This window comes from Anomaloglossus baeobatrachus, chromosome 6 (assembly GCF_048569485.1).
Source record: "Anomaloglossus baeobatrachus isolate aAnoBae1 chromosome 6, aAnoBae1.hap1, whole genome shotgun sequence".
NCBI lineage: Eukaryota > Metazoa > Chordata > Amphibia > Anura > Aromobatidae > Anomaloglossus > Anomaloglossus baeobatrachus.
The window spans coordinates 477968162-477985742 of NC_134358.1; the positions used below are offsets into that span (position 1 = coordinate 477968162).

At 42.1% G+C, this 17581-nt stretch overlaps 1 protein-coding gene across 3 annotated transcripts in view; it reads left to right on the forward strand.

Annotated features, from left to right (window-relative positions):
• NPY (neuropeptide Y) overlaps positions 1 to 13653 on the forward strand; it is an 84230-nt gene extending 70577 nt beyond the window's left edge. For 2 of the 3 annotated variants that reach the window (XM_075316702.1, XM_075316701.1), the window contains exons 4-5: positions 11794 to 11824; positions 13152 to 13653. In XM_075316702.1, coding sequence (XP_075172817.1) covers positions 11794 to 11824; positions 13152 to 13157 — 37 coding nt within the window. In that variant the 3' untranslated portion in view covers positions 13158 to 13653. The remainder of the gene's footprint in view (positions 1 to 11793; positions 11825 to 13151) is intronic. The other variant, XM_075316703.1, reaches the window with a different exon arrangement.
• The last annotated feature ends 3928 nt before the right edge of the window (positions 13654 to 17581 follow it).

The following is a 17581-nucleotide window of genomic DNA, read 5'->3' on the forward strand; positions in this document are numbered from 1 at the left end:
TTTACCTGAGAGGAGACCATTTGTTAAAATTCTCGCAGACGGGTTTGAGTAGAATGATTTTATAAGGTCTAAGGCGGGCTTTGCACACTACGACATCGCAGGTGCGATGTCGGTGGGGTCAAATTGAAAATGACGTACTTCCGGCATCGCATGCGACGTCGTAGTGTGTAAAGGTTCGATGATACGATTAACGAGCGCAAAAGCGTCGTAATCGTATCATCGGTGCAGCGTCGGCGTAATCCATAATTACGCTGACGCGACGGTCCGATGTTGTTCCTCGCTCCTGCGGCAGCACACATCGCTGTGTGTGAAGTCGCAGGAGCGAGGAACATCTCCTACCGGCGTCACCGCGGCTTCCGTAGGTTATGCGGAAGGAAGGAGGTGAGCGGGATGTTTACATCCTGCTCATCTCCGCCCCTCCGCTCCTATTGGCTGCCTGCTGTGTGACGTCGCAGTGACGCCGCACAACCCACCCCCTTAATAAGGAGGCGGGTCGCCGGCCAGAGCGACGGTCGCAGAGCAGGTGAGTGCATGTGAAGCCGGCGTAGCAATAATTTTCGCTATGCCAGCTTTCACAAGATATTGTACCTGCGACGGGGGCGGGGACTATCTCGTGCGACATCGCAGCATCGGCTTGCGATGTCGCAACGTGCAAAGCCCGCCTAATACCCTCCCATTGAAGCCAATTTTTTTTAAAGTTTGTAGTAAGTAGTTCCACTGAACCCGGTCAAATGCCTTCTCAGCATCAATTGTGATAAAGACTGTGGGAGTCTTAGTTTCCCCTGAGTGAGTAGGTTTAGGATTCATCTGGTAGCGTCTTCTGCTCCTCTGTTCGCAATGAACCCCACTTGATCTTTGTGTATAAGGTTCGGTACTATTTTTTGTAGTCTGGTGGCTAGGGTTTTTGCCAATATTTTCAGGTCAGAATTTAGGAGCGAAATGGGTCTATAGTTTCCAATGAGGTCTCTGTCTCCCTTTTCTTTATACAAACTGATATAGTGGCTTCTTCCATCTCCTCAGGTAATTTTAATGCCTAGTGATAGTTCATTGATGAGGGTGGTTAAATATGGGGTTAAGATTGTAGCAAACGTTTTGTAGTACTCATTGGGAATGCCATCTGGACCTGGTGCTTTATTTTGTTTTAGATAGTTTATTGTAGCCATTATGTCACTGTTTTTGTATGGGGTGTTTAGGAAATTTAAATCTTCGTTAGACAGAGGGGGTAACTGAATCGAGTCAAGGAATTGATTGATGTCTTCCTTAGTGGGTTTGTCTTCTAGTCTATTATTTTTTAAGTTATATAGGTTGTTAAAAAATTCCTCAAATTTTAGTGAAATGTCTTTTGGATTTTTGTAAATTTTGTTGTCTCTATATCTTATCTGTAAGATTTTGGTCTTAGACCTCAGAATTCTTGTTCTTCTGGCTAAGAAACCTGAAGGTTTATTCATGAGATGGTAAAAATTGGATTTTGAGGTCAGTATGAATCTTTCGTATTTGTTTGAGAAAATGTTTTTTAAGTCTAGTCTGAGTTTTAAAATTTCTTTTTGTGTGTCATCTGATGGACTATTTGCTTGTGAATTTTCTAGTTCTCTAATTTTATTTATAATCTCTTCGGTTTCCATTTGTTTAATTTTATTAATCTTAGCGTTAGGTTGCATCAGGGTTCCTCTGATGACTGCCTTATGGGCTTGCCATAGAGTTGTGATAGAGATATTTTCTATGTCATTATATTTGAAATTATTTTTTAAATCATCTTGTATTTTTAGGCTATGTTCTGGATGGGCAAATAGAAATGAGTTAGCTCTCCAAGTTTTATTCATGTGATGATTGGTGAGGATTTCAAATGTGATGGGAGAGTGGTCTGACCACACTCTAGGGTGAATGGTAATTTGTTTAATTTTCTGTATGGTATTGATGTCAGAAAGGTCTAGGTCAATTCTTAAAAAGGACCTGTGGGGGTTTGAATAATAAGTATATTCTACTGAGGTTGTATTTAGGCATCTAAAGATGTTGTATAGCTCCTCTCGGTTGATCCAAGAATCAAGAGTGACATTGAGTACCCTGCCTTTGTTGGAAGAGTCGAATTTAGGGTTAGGTATGGCGTTAAAATCTCCGAAAAGTAAAAGAGATCCCCTTTGGTGTGATCTAATTAAAGATAGTACTTTATTTCGGAAGGTAATTTGTCCCTTGTTGGGAGTGCATATGTTGGCTAGTGTGTATGTAGTTAGTTTGCAGATGACTATTAGATATCTACCTTCTGGATTAATTATCATTTTCAGTTCTTCAAATCTTATTGAGTCTTTTATAATGAGAGCCACACCTGATTTTTTTCTTTTCATTTGAAGAGAGAAGGATTGTTGGGAATGATTTATGTTCAAATTTGGGTGTTTTTTCTAGGGCAAATTTTGTTTCCTGTAGTCCAATTATATCTGCTTTCAATTTTTTTATGTCCCTCCATATGAGAAACCATTTTTGTGGCGAGTTTAACCCATTGGCGTTGATAGTCAGGAATTTTGTGGTCATCTTGGTGGTTGATAGCTTTTTTTGGGGGGCTTTTTCTCTTGATATTCCTCCTGCTGGGGATACTTTTTGTCATGTTATTGATCATGTCAAGTAAACTTGAGGTAACTATTTTACACATAAACATGGGGTGAAGTTACAAGGTAGATATATTGTGGGAGATATATTACAACAAATTTCTCCTTGTGGGCTAGTGTTTTCTGCCTATTAGGGTGGTCCCAATTCAGATAAAGAACTTGAGCGAGGGTGCACTGATTATTATCTCTTGGGATCATCTTTTTTCCTTCCCAAGTTGGGGAGATGTGATTTTCAAGTCTTTGAGCAGTTTCAGCCCCTCCTCCGGCTCTTCGATTGACATGTTTTTTTGCTTAAATGTGAAGATCAGATTATTATTTGGATGGCCCCAGCGGTATAAGATGTCATTTTTCCTCAGAGCATCCGTGATTGGCTTATAATCTCTTCTCCTTTTCAAAGTCTCCTTTGAAAGGTCAATAAATACTTTTAAGTTCTCGTGGGGGGATGGTAAAGTTTTGTTCCATTTCCAGTCACTTTTACTTGCGCTTATCTGCTCAAGTTTTCTTTTTACTCACTATAGGGTGCATTCAATGTGTATCTCTTTATTCTGATTTCCAAAATATTACCAACTATGCAATACATTATACTTTTAAAATTAGCATTAATGGGGATGGGAGACTTATCAAAACTCATGCAAGGATAAAGTAGAAACCAAAGGTCAATTTCTAAAGAAAATAAAAGCTGAAGTATTACTGGTTTCTATGGGTTTTGTTAAGCTTCTTGTATTCACTGAAATGTTGATCTGCCTGACCATTAAGACATAGATTCACATTTCAATAAAACATTTCAGTTTACAGAGGAGATCCAATCTGCAAAAAAATGTAGTAAATTAGCAAGTCCATTGCATTATATTGAACTGACCCTGAGAAATTCTGAATCAAAGCCCAGATCTATATAGTACTGCTAGTTGCTAATGTTAACAGTCAACAGTTTTATTGACAAACACAGCACAAAAGATGGACATATACCTTAAGTAATTTGTTGGGGTGGCTAACGGGGGCATTTGTAGTCGTACCCCGGTCGCCACTCCAGTGCAAATATACAGGAAAGGTCCATCCATCCACTGACACAATGATTTTGACACACGAGAGTTTCTTGCAATCACTGCAATCATCATAACAACATCTTGCATCTTGCAGTCACCACTTCTGACTCCGTCGGGGTTCCCTTTAGTTTCCATTACACAGTCCAATTTACCGGCCGACCGCTTCCCTGGAACTTGGGTCTCTGAAAGCACCACTTAGCCCCTCATCTCTTCCTTAGACATCACAGAGCGTAGCAGGCTCATCTTCTCATGTAGGGTTCCCACTCTATCCTTAGGGTCACACTAACCGTTAGTCTCTTGAAGGGAGTCGTTGGGAATTCTTTCCAGGTAACTGTACACCACTAAAATTGTCCAGACTCAACCCGCTTCCAGGGGACATGGTTACTGTCAATCCTTCCAAGCTCAGGACCCCACATGTCCAGTGTCTGAGTTTGACCCTGAGGGTCTCGCCAAATCACTACTCAGGACTCCTAAACCGCCTCTTGTCACTGGGGACTCTCCTGCCCTCTTCTTATAACTTGCCCTTTTTATAAAGTACCGCCCTCCCTGCAGCTAACCCCTTCCTACCCAAGGGGTACCAGGGAAGCGGTCACTTGAGCCACATTGCCACCTGGTGGCCACACAACGTACAGCACTAAACTTTATTATGCATCTATACAGTCGATTACTTCTGCAGGGGTAGCAGAGCCTTAGACCCCCTTACAAATTATCAGCCAAATGATTGTTTGTCTGACAGCAATCTTTCCAGATTTCAATATACACACACGAATATTTAGGTGTTCTACAAGGGAAGGGAGGAATAAGCCACAATCATCTATTAGGAGCTTATGTACTAGTAGAACAAAAAGATTGGGTGATTGCCAGAGTCACAACTCCAAAATTTGTGGGTTCCATTGATTTTTATACAGTTTGAATGGTGGGCTTAAATGGAACCTGCCTCCTACAGATTATAGGGATTCCCTCGCTGTTATGCAGCAGGTAGCTTTCACTCTTGGTCAAACAGGTTAGTTTATTGAAATGCATAAACTTCAGGCAGAATGGAAAAACAAACAGCCTTTCTCAAGCATCAAATATAAAATAAACCATCCAAGTACAGTCATATGCAGAGTCACCCGTACAGATAAACGGTCAGCTCACACTTTTCAGGATTAATAAGTTCAGGGTTTCTACCAGTCAGCAGATCAGGTTCAACACTAAGGCCAAGTATGCTTCACATTGGCTCATTTCTTCTCCAGCTCCAAGACTGCTCAGGCTCTAGTGAACTGACCACCATTGAATGAACTTTTCCCCTTAGTCAGCAGCAGACTGCTGAGCTTCCAATGTGACTCTCTGTCTCAGCTACCACATGCAGCTCCCTCTCAGAGAGAACTAATTCTCTCTGAGCAGCCCGTATTCAAATGAACACATCTGGTTGTATATAAAACAGTTCAATACATGCAGAGCAAGGATTTAACCCCCACTACCCTGGCTTCGCTACAGACTCTCAGAGAGAGGATTTAACTCTCACCACCCTGGCTTCACTACAAGATATAGAGGGAAGCTGCAGGTAAATAAAGTATTAACCATGCCTGGCTGTCTTACTCTTGTTTTCAGGCATTGGGCCGGTGCAGGGCACCATAATAGTCATTGCTCACTACACAGTGAGGGCACTGTAATCACTCTGTCACATTGATTGACAGCCAGTTCTGCAGTGTGTGTGTGTGTGTGTGTGTGTGTAGCATGTGTATGCAACGGTAGCTAGCAATCTAAGTGCCAGGGAGTTATTGCAGCACACTCACTGTAGTGACTTGGTGGCTATTACTGCCCATTGTGCCACCCTAATAACTAGAAGTGAGCGGCTGCAGTGAGAACGTAACTTCATTTTATCCCCATGGCCTTTCCTCCAGTAAGTTCAACAGGCTTTAAACAACATTTACATGCACATTACCCCTTTACCTGGAGGTATAGCGTTTAAGGGTAGCTGTCACCTCCAAAAATGCTATATAACTGCTATATAATATATATATATATATATATATATATATATATATATATATATATATATATATATATCTGTAAAAGCCAAACATTACAGAATTGAATTCCTCAGAACAAGTGCAATGCAGACTGTGGGCGAGTGAAGAAAGCTGAGTTAAAGGGGTTATCCGTGACTTTAAGGTAATTTTGCTTAGAGGCTAAGAACTTACTAATAGGTAATTGCTAACTATCTGCCTGTTCAGCTCTGCAACAATTTGTGCTGGTGATTCTACAACTTTCGGTGACATCACATTGACAGAGCAGCTTTTTGTGATTGGAAACTGGTATGATGTCACTCAAAATGATGTCTCGCTCCCACACTCAGCAAAAAAATTGCCATATGAGGGTGCACATGAGGCCCCAATGGCAGTTCCTTATGTCTCCAAAAAAAAAATAATTTTTAAATGTTAATACATTATGTGTTAAGATGAAATCCAACAAAATAACCAGCAGTTCAAACATTGATTTGTCAATGGTGCTGTTGTGTATAAAAAAAGAAAACTGCTTTGAGACCATCGGAGTCTCGAATCAAGGTATAATGCGATTCCACGTCTGCTATGACCAGTGGCATATTAGGACCCAATTTAATGTTATCTAGTCTGCATAGGGCTGTATTTTTTATGAAATGAAGGTAGCGCAACTACCAGGGCCTTCAGATAAAAATCTATTATGTCACATACTATTTCAAAACACCCCCGTTACTTGCCACAACTGGTCTCCCAGGAGGATCCACGATGCTCTTGTGAATTTTAGGGATTAAGTAGAAAGTGGCAAGCCAGGGATGAAGCATTTTAATGTGGTCCAAAAACTTTGGGGGTTATAAAGCCTTTTTCAAAAGCTGATGTCAAAATATCAGTGAGTTCCTTCTGAAAGAGAGGAAGAGGTTTCAACAATAGATTTTTGTAACACGATTTCTCAATTAGTAGCTTGTGAGCTTGTTGCTCATACATGGCTGTGGGCCAGATGACCACATTACCCCCTTTGTCTGCAGGTTTATACACAAGGTCATGCCAGGATTGCAATTCCTTTAAGGCCAACCTTTTACGTGCATTCAAATTGTATGCAACCAACTGATGGTGGAATGATTTCTCAAATTGCTCTCATACCATTTTAGTAAAAATCTCAATTGCCGTACAAAAATTGAGTGATGGAAATTTATTCCATATGGTTATTGGGAAGGTACTTTCTTTGGGAGGATGATTTTCTTCCTCTAATGCTTTAAGAGCTTCAAGACCTTCCTATCCACCTTACTGAACAGGTTTTTCAGATGATCCAATTTGTAGTATAGCTGCTTGTAGATTAATTTGTGTGCGGAGAGATGAAGATCTTTCACTGTTGTGAACGTGTCTGGTTTACAGGAGGGGGAGAAAGATAAACCCTTTTCCAAAAGAGTAATTTGTGTCATTGTAAGCTCATGATTAGACAAATTAATTATCTTGGGTGGAGCAGATGAGGTGGTTTTATTTTCTCTCTGGAAGATATTATTTGGTCTTTTAGGGTACCTTCACACTTTAGCGATGCAGCAGCGATCCGACCAGCGATCTGACCTGGTCAGGATCGCTGCTGCATCGCTACATGGTCGCTGGTGAGCTGTCAAACAGGCAGATCTCACCAGCGACCAGTGACCAGCCCCCAGCCAGCAGTGACGTGCAAGCGACGCTGCGCTTGCACGGAGCCGGCGTCTGGAAGCTGCGGACACTGGTAACTAAGGTAAACATCGGGTATGGTTACCCGATGTTTACCTTAGTTACCAGCTCACACCGCTTAACTTAGCGTGTGCAGGGAGCAGGAACCGGCACTGGCAGCTTGAGAGCAGCGGAGGCTGGTAACGAAGGTAAATATCGGGTAACCACCTTGGTTACCCGATGTTTACCTTGGTTACAGCTTACCGCAGGCTGTCAGACGCCGGCTCCTGCTCCCTGCACATTCAGGATTGTTGCTCTCTCGCTGTCACACACAGAGATGTGTGCTTATCAGCGGGAGAGCAACAATAAAAAAACGAACCAGGGCTGTGTGTAACGAGCAGCGATCTCACAGCAGGGGCCAGATCGCTGCTCAGTGTCACACACAGCGAGATCGCTAATGAGGTCACAAAAAACGTGACTCAGCAGCGATCTCAGTAGCGATCTCGCTGTGTGTGAAGCACCCCTTAGTTCCATTCCGTTTCTTCATAGGGATAAATCCTTCTATCAGAAGATCGTTCCTGATTCGATGTACTGCTTTCTGCACTGAAAGCTACCGATTGTAAAGAGGAACTTCTTTAGCGATTGTGGCTCAGATTAGACTTTGTAGTTTGCCAGTGAAGGATTTTATTACTTTCAAAATAATTTACGTCTCGCTGGTGCTTATTACTCTTATCCGTACTAATATCATTTTCCCAATTTTCAAAATCCTTATCAATACTGACTATCAGATTTTGAAAGGATTCACTAGTCATGTCCTTTAAAAGGGAATCTTCATAGTCATAAAATCCTCTTCAATCTTGAGCCGTGACAAAGAGTTTTTCTCAATTACAATTTTCATAAACTCTACGGAGCACATGGTCGCGGCTGCAATCCATCTTTGAGTAAGACTATCCAGATCAAGTGCCGGGTATATTTGGACACGTAGCCCACAAGGGATAATTCTTTGGTCAAGTAATTTTTGAGGGGTGTCTGTGTCCATCACAATTTGGTTTTCTTATATAGCAAATTTCTATACTTATTTATAAATTCTTTTTATGATACTGAAGTGTCAACTTGTACTGCGGTATCTTTCCTGAAAATGCCCATAGCCTTGGACTGCCAAGACGTTACCTTGGCTTCAAAGTCCATCTTATGAAATATGGACCAATCTGTTAACAGAAAAAAAAAATGATAAAAAACAAAAATTGTCCTAATATATGAAGGGATAGTTCCCTGCTCACCAAGCTTCAACAACCTGATAACTAAACACCCACAGGAAATCGTTAGAAATTGCCATGAAAAAAAGCCAATAAGAGATTATAAAAAACAACCCCATTTACATGAAGACTACCCCTTTATCTGGACGTATATAGCATTTTTGTAGATGACAGCAACCCTTAAACCCTAGAACAGTCAAGCACCAGATTATCAAACAGTGACTGCTGTAAAAGCTACGCAATAATGATTTTAGTGCAACATAGCTGGAGAAAAAAAAAGACATTAACCGCATTTCCACAAATCATACTTTGATCTAATGCTGCTGAGCAAAAATGTATGTGCCTGAACATGAGGTTCTTGGTTTAACATTCTGATCAGACTGTATGAAGCCCACTGCCACATCAAGGTGAACCTCTGAGTGGGTTCCTAACTTATATGAAGGCTTAAAAGTGTGGTACCACATGCCAACCACCGCCGCAGCGACAATGCACCAGCAGTGCAGGTAACCTGGTGCCTCACAACACCATGCTACAAGGCTCAGCCCCCATGATTCCAGGCCCCACCGCCCAACCAACACAAAACCACCTCAACAATGGCCTCCACACAGCACCATCACCCTGTGAAAGGAGCTGGCTAACTCACCTTCCACACCTTTAAGGCTTCAAATAAGTTAGGGACCCACTCAGAGGTTCGCCATGACGTGGCAGTGGGCTTCATAAAGTCTGATCAGAGTGTTAAACCATGGACCTCATGTTCAGGTATATAAATTTTTGCCCAATGGCATTAGATCACAGTATGATTTATTGATGTGCATTTCATGTCTTTTCCTACAGCTATGGCATATTAATGAATTTAATTCCTCAGAACAAGTCCAACAAAGACAGTGGATGACTGAAGAAAGCTGAGTTAAGGAGGTTATCCATGACTTTGAGGTCTTTTTGATTTGGGGCTAACTACCTGCCTGTTCTGCTCTGCAACAATTTGTGCTGGCGATCCTCCAACTTCTGGTGACATCATGTTGACAGACCAGCTTTTCCTCTTCCGCTTTGTCAATGGATCATCACTGCTGTTATGCTGATTGACAGCCAACTTCCCAGTTCTTAAAGGGAGTCTGTCAGCACAGAATGACTGTACAAACCAAGTATACGCGCTTGATGCATCATGGCGGGGCTAATCAATTAGATCTACTATTCCACCTGCTTGTTTTCATTTATCTCTGTCTTTCTCTGGCTCTATGTAGCCAGAGCCATCAATCAAAGAAGAGAGGAGAGTAGAGATAGATGGGAAACAAGCAGGTGGGAAGGTGTATTTGATAGGCCATGCTAATGATGCACCAAGCACCAGTACTTGGTTTGAGTGGTCATTCTGTGCTGACAGAATCCCTTTAAGAAGTAGGTAACTAGCTGTCTGATAGCATGATGTCGGCAGTGACATCCCATTGACAGAGCAGACTGGAAGAGTTACTCTGTTGATTTGAGGTCAAAGGAAGCAGAATAATCAACACTTGAGCTGGTACAGATCATCACAGGGCAGAACTGGCAGGTGGTTCTCAACTATTTTCCAGTAAGTTCTTTGATCCATAGCAAAAAATGAAAGTCTTGGCTAACCCCTTTAACCCATCAGCCATTAGAAGTGTGATTGAAGCATTGGTCCCATAAAACAAATTTGAGTTTGGGAATAATTTGTAGACCTGCATACTAATAGCAATGCACCATCATGTGCATAATACACTAAAACAATCATATAAAGATAGGAGGCTATATGGGGCTCAAAATACAGTATATAGGAGGCTGTTTTTGGCTCATGTATATAGGAGGCTGTATGGGGCTCTTAACATATATTGGAGGCTATGCGAGGCTCATAATGTGTATAGGAGACTTTGTGGGGCTCATGCTTTATATAAGAGGTTATGTGAGGGCTCATGTTGTATTTAGGAGGCTATGTGGGAAGCTGTATATAGAGGGAGTATGTGGGAAGCTCATATTGTATGTAAGGTGATATATGGCACATACGGTATCTAGGGGTCTATGTGGTTAGCTCATAGTATATATAGGGGTATGTTTGTTGGTTCATACGGTACATAGGGTGGCTATGGGGGGCTCATACTGTATATAGGGGGCTGTGTGGGGCTTATACTGTATAAAGGAGGGCTGTGTGTGGGGATATATAGTATATAGGGGGATGTCAGCATACTCAATTCTGCTCAATATTAATTGATACAATTAATATTTCTATTTACAAAAAAAATTATAATTAATCCTAATTTTAATAGTGAGCAGAATTAATTTTAGCCTATTAATTTGACCCTCCACGCCAGTTATAGTCTCTCATGTGGCCCCTCAGGGAAATGAGTTACCCAAACCTGGTCTAAGCTAGAAATATATATACTGTACAGAACAATGATAACAGTATACACATGAGCTGTAATACTAGAAAATAAAATATATTTCAGTGTTAAATGTAACAAATTTTTTGCTGATATCGCAACATATAATTTATAAGTGGTATTCTTAATAGCACACTTCTTCTTGGGGTCCTGAGCAGAATTCAAGATGTTAGAAATATGTTTGTTCTTCAAAAATAAAATATTCTTCTAATGTACCAATCTGTGTACAACTGAATAATTGCTAAGCATACAATGTGTACTACGGTAAGTAGGTAACACCATGTGGGGTGTGCTCACAAATACAGCAGCTTCACACCTTCTTACTATTATGTATTTACAGCGATAACATGAAATATTCACTTCTTGAGACCAGCTCGGTATACTCTGGTCACCGACACTGCAATCTGAGTTACTTATTTATTCATCAATTACATGCACTCACTATCGCTTTACAGTAAAACAAACAGAAGGTCAATAATTAATGGGTAGAGTGATAACCCTTGAATGATTTACTGGATTAATCACTGTATCACATCCATCAGAGACTAAGGACAAGTTCAGACTTTTTTTCTTGTACATTGGGATTTTTCTTAGAACTATAATTGCTTCTTACAAAATATAACAAAACACAACAGTGATACAAATCACAATGAGCTGCAGGAGTCATAGATCCAATGGGCGCATTACCTGCATGCAGTCCAATTATATTGCATCATTATGCATACAGAATATTTTGCCAAACTGAGATATTTAATTACATTACAGTTTAAAAATATGAAAAGTAAGATTGTAAGACATTTGTTTAATATAATAATAGAAATATATTATAATATATAATTTTTATTATATCTTTTCTCATGCTGCACCAGTTCTCTGGAGTGTACTACCCCAGATAATCAGGTTAATTTGCAATCTTAACTGTTTTAACTGTACATTAAAAACATATATTTTTAGGGAAGCCTATCCCATCACTTCACTAATCTAACTTCTCTTAGTTTTTAATTTCTTAATTTGTGCCTCAAAGCCTCGTTCCTTCTATCATATGTTTTCCAAACACCCATTGCACTCAGTAGGACTTCATATCCGTACAAATACAGATACAAGCAGGTGATGGTTCATGTTACTTTACATGTATATTAGAGATGAATGTATATTGATTTTTGGCTGGGAAACTTAACTAAACGTGCCTCAATTGGCCTTAAAAAAAAAATAGCCGCGTAGCCGCACAGAGGCCCAAGAGGTCAGGTGGCCCATTTCTACCTCCAAAGCTGGTGGAAGCTTGCATTTGATGAGTTATTGGACTGAAAAGGGCACATATAGTGTTCTCGCACAGGGGTCCTATTTTGTCTATGTATGCCAGTCCCTTGTCCCATATCTACCCTGGCCAAGGCTCAATGGCTTTTTAGCACATCTCCCAGCCAGTGGCCAGTGCAAGGCAAGTATTTGATCCCCCCAATTCTAAACAAGACAGAAAAACAGTATATTGGCGCTGCCTCCAGCCCAACACCGACACTCCCCTACCTACATTACTGTTCATCTCAGTTCTCCTCCCTGCGGCCTGACTGCATAGGTTGATATGCAGAGCACAGCAAGAATTGACAGTACTGCACATAAATACTGTATATACTATGACAATAATAGCATGCTCAGAGTTTTTAACCCCGATTAGGTATAGTGCCACTAACTACCCCAGTGTGCCCTGAGAATAGAGCCCTCTACCACACTCAGTATTGTCTACAATTTTCACGCGGCTGCGGCGCTCTCAGTGACAAAACACTAATTCTACAGGATCTCTGTTGGTGTTTACGCAACAGCGCAACAGAAGGCAATGGTGAAGATAACTTCGTCATGTTGCTGCACGCTGCATACTATAGTTGGTAGGGTGCAGGCTGCTTGCTGAATTGTTGAATGTTGGGCACTCACGGCTAACATGCACTGATAGAAGTGGCACTTGGCGGACACTCAGTGGAGATTCTGTAGGGGTTGTTCCTGCCGTCCTAGATCATATTGACCAAGGCTCCTAAATTGTGTGCTTTCCATTAATTTTGTAACCTGAGCAATAGTCCATGCTCTCCTCACGCTTTCCTATGCTATGTTGTTGCATCAATGTGAAAAGTATCTAAAAGATATCAAGGTGGTTCCCGAATTTTGACTCACCTTGAATTAAATTAACGGTATTTTACAATTCAGCAGTCAACATTTTAACGTTGTTTCTTTATGTTTTCAGGTTTGAAGACCCTCCTATGTGGTGATGAAAATGGAACCCCATCATCGATCTTTTTCAAAGTTTTTGATTCACATTTCATTGCTATATGACAAATCAGACTTTTATCAACCCTCCAAAAATAAGACCAATGCATGCAGACATTTGCTGAATTCTGTAGAATTGTTTTATTCCTCCACTACATTTGTATAAAGATATCTATTGTTGAAATAAAGAATTTGTGCTCTGAAAGTGCAACAAAGAAATTAGAACGACCTATCTCGTGTGTGCTGACGAAAAGACATCAAAGGGATGTTTGCTGTAACACTTCTGGGAGTGAAAAGGTTAAATGAATCTACAAATGTGATCAAATATCATCCATTTCAGTCCACTTATGTAACAACAATGACTGGATTTCCTCCATCATGTGTATCTTTTCTGTGGAAAAAAGTAAGATACTGTATGTTAATGGTAATTATGTCGACCAATTTAGCAAAATAAAAACCTTTCAAACCCTTTTCAAAAACAGCCTTAAAATAAAGTGTTTATTTTGTGTAAGATCCTTTTGCTATGAAATTAGGCTTCAAAGGGACCAAATATTTTTTAGAAAATATAAAAAAGAAAAAGTTTTTCCAGCTTACCCAATATATTGTAGGATCAAGCTGCTATGACTATAGAGGCTCTTAGCACGGATATATGGTAGAAGCTCTTACCAGCACAAATAGAAGAGATGAATCCAGCGAGCCAAAGTTGTAGTAGATAAAAAGTTTCTTTAGTCTTTATTTCAATAATATTAAAAAAAGTCTTTGTCCATAGCAGCAAAAATGATGACAGACAGAGGTAGGAAAAGTTGCTGCTGGCGCACTGCAAGACGCGTTTCGGCTAAACCTTTATCATTGCCATGGTCAAACCATGGCAATGATAAAGGTTTAGCCGAAACACGTCTTACCGTGCGCCAGCAGCAACTTTTCCTACCTCTGTCTGTCATCATTATTGCTGCTATGGACAAAGACTTTTTTTAATATTATTGAAATAAAGACTAAAGAAACTTTTTATCTACTACAACTTTGGCTCGCTGGATTCATCTCTTCCAAATATTTTTTAGGATTCTATTTACAGATATGTGATTTTGAAATTTCATGCAAATTATTGCTCTTCAAATTTGAAAAAAAAATAAATAAAATTTATTTCATGTATATCTGGTAAGAATATGCTCATGTGGAAGGAGCATCAGTTTTCCAAAGGATATCTGCCTGATTTTGGAGTTCACATGAGAGTAAATGGAAAAATCCGTACACGACCGCTCAACTCTCCAATCTTAGCAGCTTCAACATGTGTCATTTATTTTAGACATATCCAAAAAATGGCTAAGATAGTAATAACTAAATCTATGCCTGCACACGTGATCTGAAGCTCTGAATCAGAAAACAAAGATCATCCATAAACATATACCTATCGCAGGAGTATAGAGAAACCCGCGATAGGTGAAAATCCGCAAAGTAGAGGAGTTGTATTTAGTTTATTAGTTACCCGTATTTTGGGATTATAAAATGCACTTTTCCTCCCAAATATTTGGTAGAAAAACGAGGGGTGTGTCTTATAAGCCGACTGATGACAGGAGGCAGGGACAATGCTGCGAACTGTGCGCTGTGCTGTGGAAGGTGAGGCAGGGGCCATCCTGAAAATTTCGGAGTGTAGGCCTCAAATAACGGCGCCCAGAGTCAGCGCGTGCGCAGATTGAGCTCTCGGCTCATTGATCTTCCAGCAGTGGACTTAAGGAAAATGACATCAGGAGGTGGCGCGTATGCAGATGAGATCTCAGTTCGCCATTAAGCCGATAGCTCAGTCTACGCATGCGTCGACTCTGGGTGCCATATCTTTGAAGCCCACATCGCTGATAGTTTCTGGATGTTCCTGCCAGCGCCTGAATCAAGCATCTGGGACACCTGCCACAACCGCCAGCAGCATCACCCTGCTCCACCACTGCCCCTGCCTCCTGTGACCCCGCTCCACCACCGCTGTCCCCTCACCCCAACCCCACGGTACCCGCGACACAGTGAATCCGCGATAAGTGAATCGCGATATAGCAGGGGACAACTGTATCTCAAAAATCCACACAAAATTTGGGATCTAAAGAGGACATGAGAGAAAAAAGAGGCAAAAACTAGAGGACCTGTCACAAAGTCAAAAGTGCCCAGGATTTTGTTTCTATTTCAGCTGATCCCCTGTGTATTGTGTTTTGCTTTTTTTTGTTAAAGGTAATCTGTTAGCAGGTTTTTGCTACCTCATCTGACAGCAACATGATGTAGGCAAGGAGATTCTGAATCAAATGCTGTATCACATAGATTATTGGGTGCAGCCGCTCTCACACAATCAAGGCATTGAGTTTAAAACATGTAGCTGAGCCTAGGGAGCTGTCACGGCCCACATCAGGCTTGCTATAGAGACTGTGATGAGACAATCACAGTAGTGGCATGTCTGACTTCTCTGCATGTGCATTTCTAGTCTAGTCCTGGAATGTTAATCTCTGGGTAATAAAGCCATTAGTTTAAGTAAACAATGTGCACACACACAGATAAGATAGACATAGTTGCTTTTTGTTTTTTAACCTCTACATCCTGCTGTCCTCAGCTTACATAGCAAAAACCTTCTGACAGATTCCCTTTAAATGTGTTGGAGGTCCCTGAGTTTTTGATAAACTGTTGAGAAACAAATAAAAATCAAGTTGCCAACCCTGGAGTACAGTATAGGACAGTATAGGACAGCCATACCACAAACCCTTTAAAGGAAACTTTATTGTTATAGAACATTAATAGATCACTTTTGGTGCTTGATCTTGGATAACTATGGGTAATGATAAATAAAGACAGGCCGTCTGTTTCTCCTCCCCATTGCATAACATTTCTTTTATTCACTGAAAATTGTAACTCCAGAGGTAAAGACTGTAATTGAAAGAAAACCTGTCTACAGCTTGTACTTACTGTATATAAACTAAAGCCAACACCCTTAAATTGAACCTGTCAGGTGCAATATATGTCGCGGGAGGGGAGGGCGCAGCGCTCACCATGCTCGGGTCCGGCGCTGCTGCTACTGCTGCTCGGTGGCTCGAGCGGTGGGCCGGATCCGGGAACTCGAGCGGCGCTCCCCACCCGTGAGTGAAAGGGGTGGTTTGTTGGTGTTTGGGATGTCGGTTTGTGACGCCACCCACGGTATGTGGTGAGGTTGGAACACCACCACTGCTCGGTACGGGGATCCCGGGAGCGATGACAGGGAGCAGCTGGGATGGTTCTCTCCTCTCCGTGGGTAGGGGGAATTTTGGTGGTCCCGGGCCCGGTGATGTTGACTGAAAGGTGGATGGCGGGGTTTGACGAGGTGCAGGGTCGCGGGGGCAGCGCGGTGCCAGACAGCACGGTGGTACTCACTCAGCCAGTAACGTACAAGGAGTCTCTGGTAAAACAGACGGCTGGATGGATGTGTCCCACAGGCGGCTGCGGTGATCACTCCCGGCAGGTTGGCGGTGACTGTCTCTCCCTGCACCTTTGTTGTGTTTCCCACCGGTAGCCCGCTTCCCAGCGGTGTGTTTGCCAGAGGAGCCCCTTTTTGCCTGCAGGTGCTGGCCCTGGGAACCCTAGCTGTGGCGGTAGCTGTATTTCCCTTCACGGTTGAGCGGTTGCCTTCAGTCGGGTCTTTACTGCTGGGAAACCCCGGAGGTTCCCGTCGCTGACGGATTTGACCGGTTTAACGGCGACTCCAAGCCTGGTCGGGGTCCGTAGGCCCTGCCGGATGGTGCTGGCTTCTCTTCGCTCCCCGATCCGGTACCGGTGGGCCACCGCCCGTCCCCGGTCCTTACGGTTGTGCGTCAATCGGCCTCTCCTGCAGATGGTCACCACCGTCTGCCAACCTTGCTCTCCGGTGCTCGGGCCACGTACCCGGACACGATCAGTCTGCTCCTCTACTACCACTTGCTCCTTCCACTTTCCCTCACTCCGCTTAACTCTCTCTCTACCCTTTTCCCGCCTCCAGGACTGTGAACTCCTCGGTGGGTGGAGTCAGCCACCTGGCTCCGCCCCACCTGGTGTGGACATCAGCCCCTGGAGGGAGGCAACAAGGATTTGTGTCTGACTTTGATGTTCCTAACCGGGGTGTGGGGTGTGTTGTTGCAGTACCTTTGACGTCCTGGCTTGTCTCGGGTGCCACATATACACCCAGAGCCACGAGCAGTTCTGGGTGCATATTGCTAATCCCTACCTAACTGTCCCTGTATACACTAGCATAGATAAAGGGATCTTTAGAAAAACGATTTCTAAAGATCCTTTATGATATGGTAATGAGCGCAGAGACTAGTCGCAAGGAAGTTAGTTCCTACGCTCATTCCTCCCAGTAACCTTTTTATAAGTGTCCAGCGCCCTTGCAAAACTGAGAGAATAACATTTACACTCCTCCCATTCCTTATT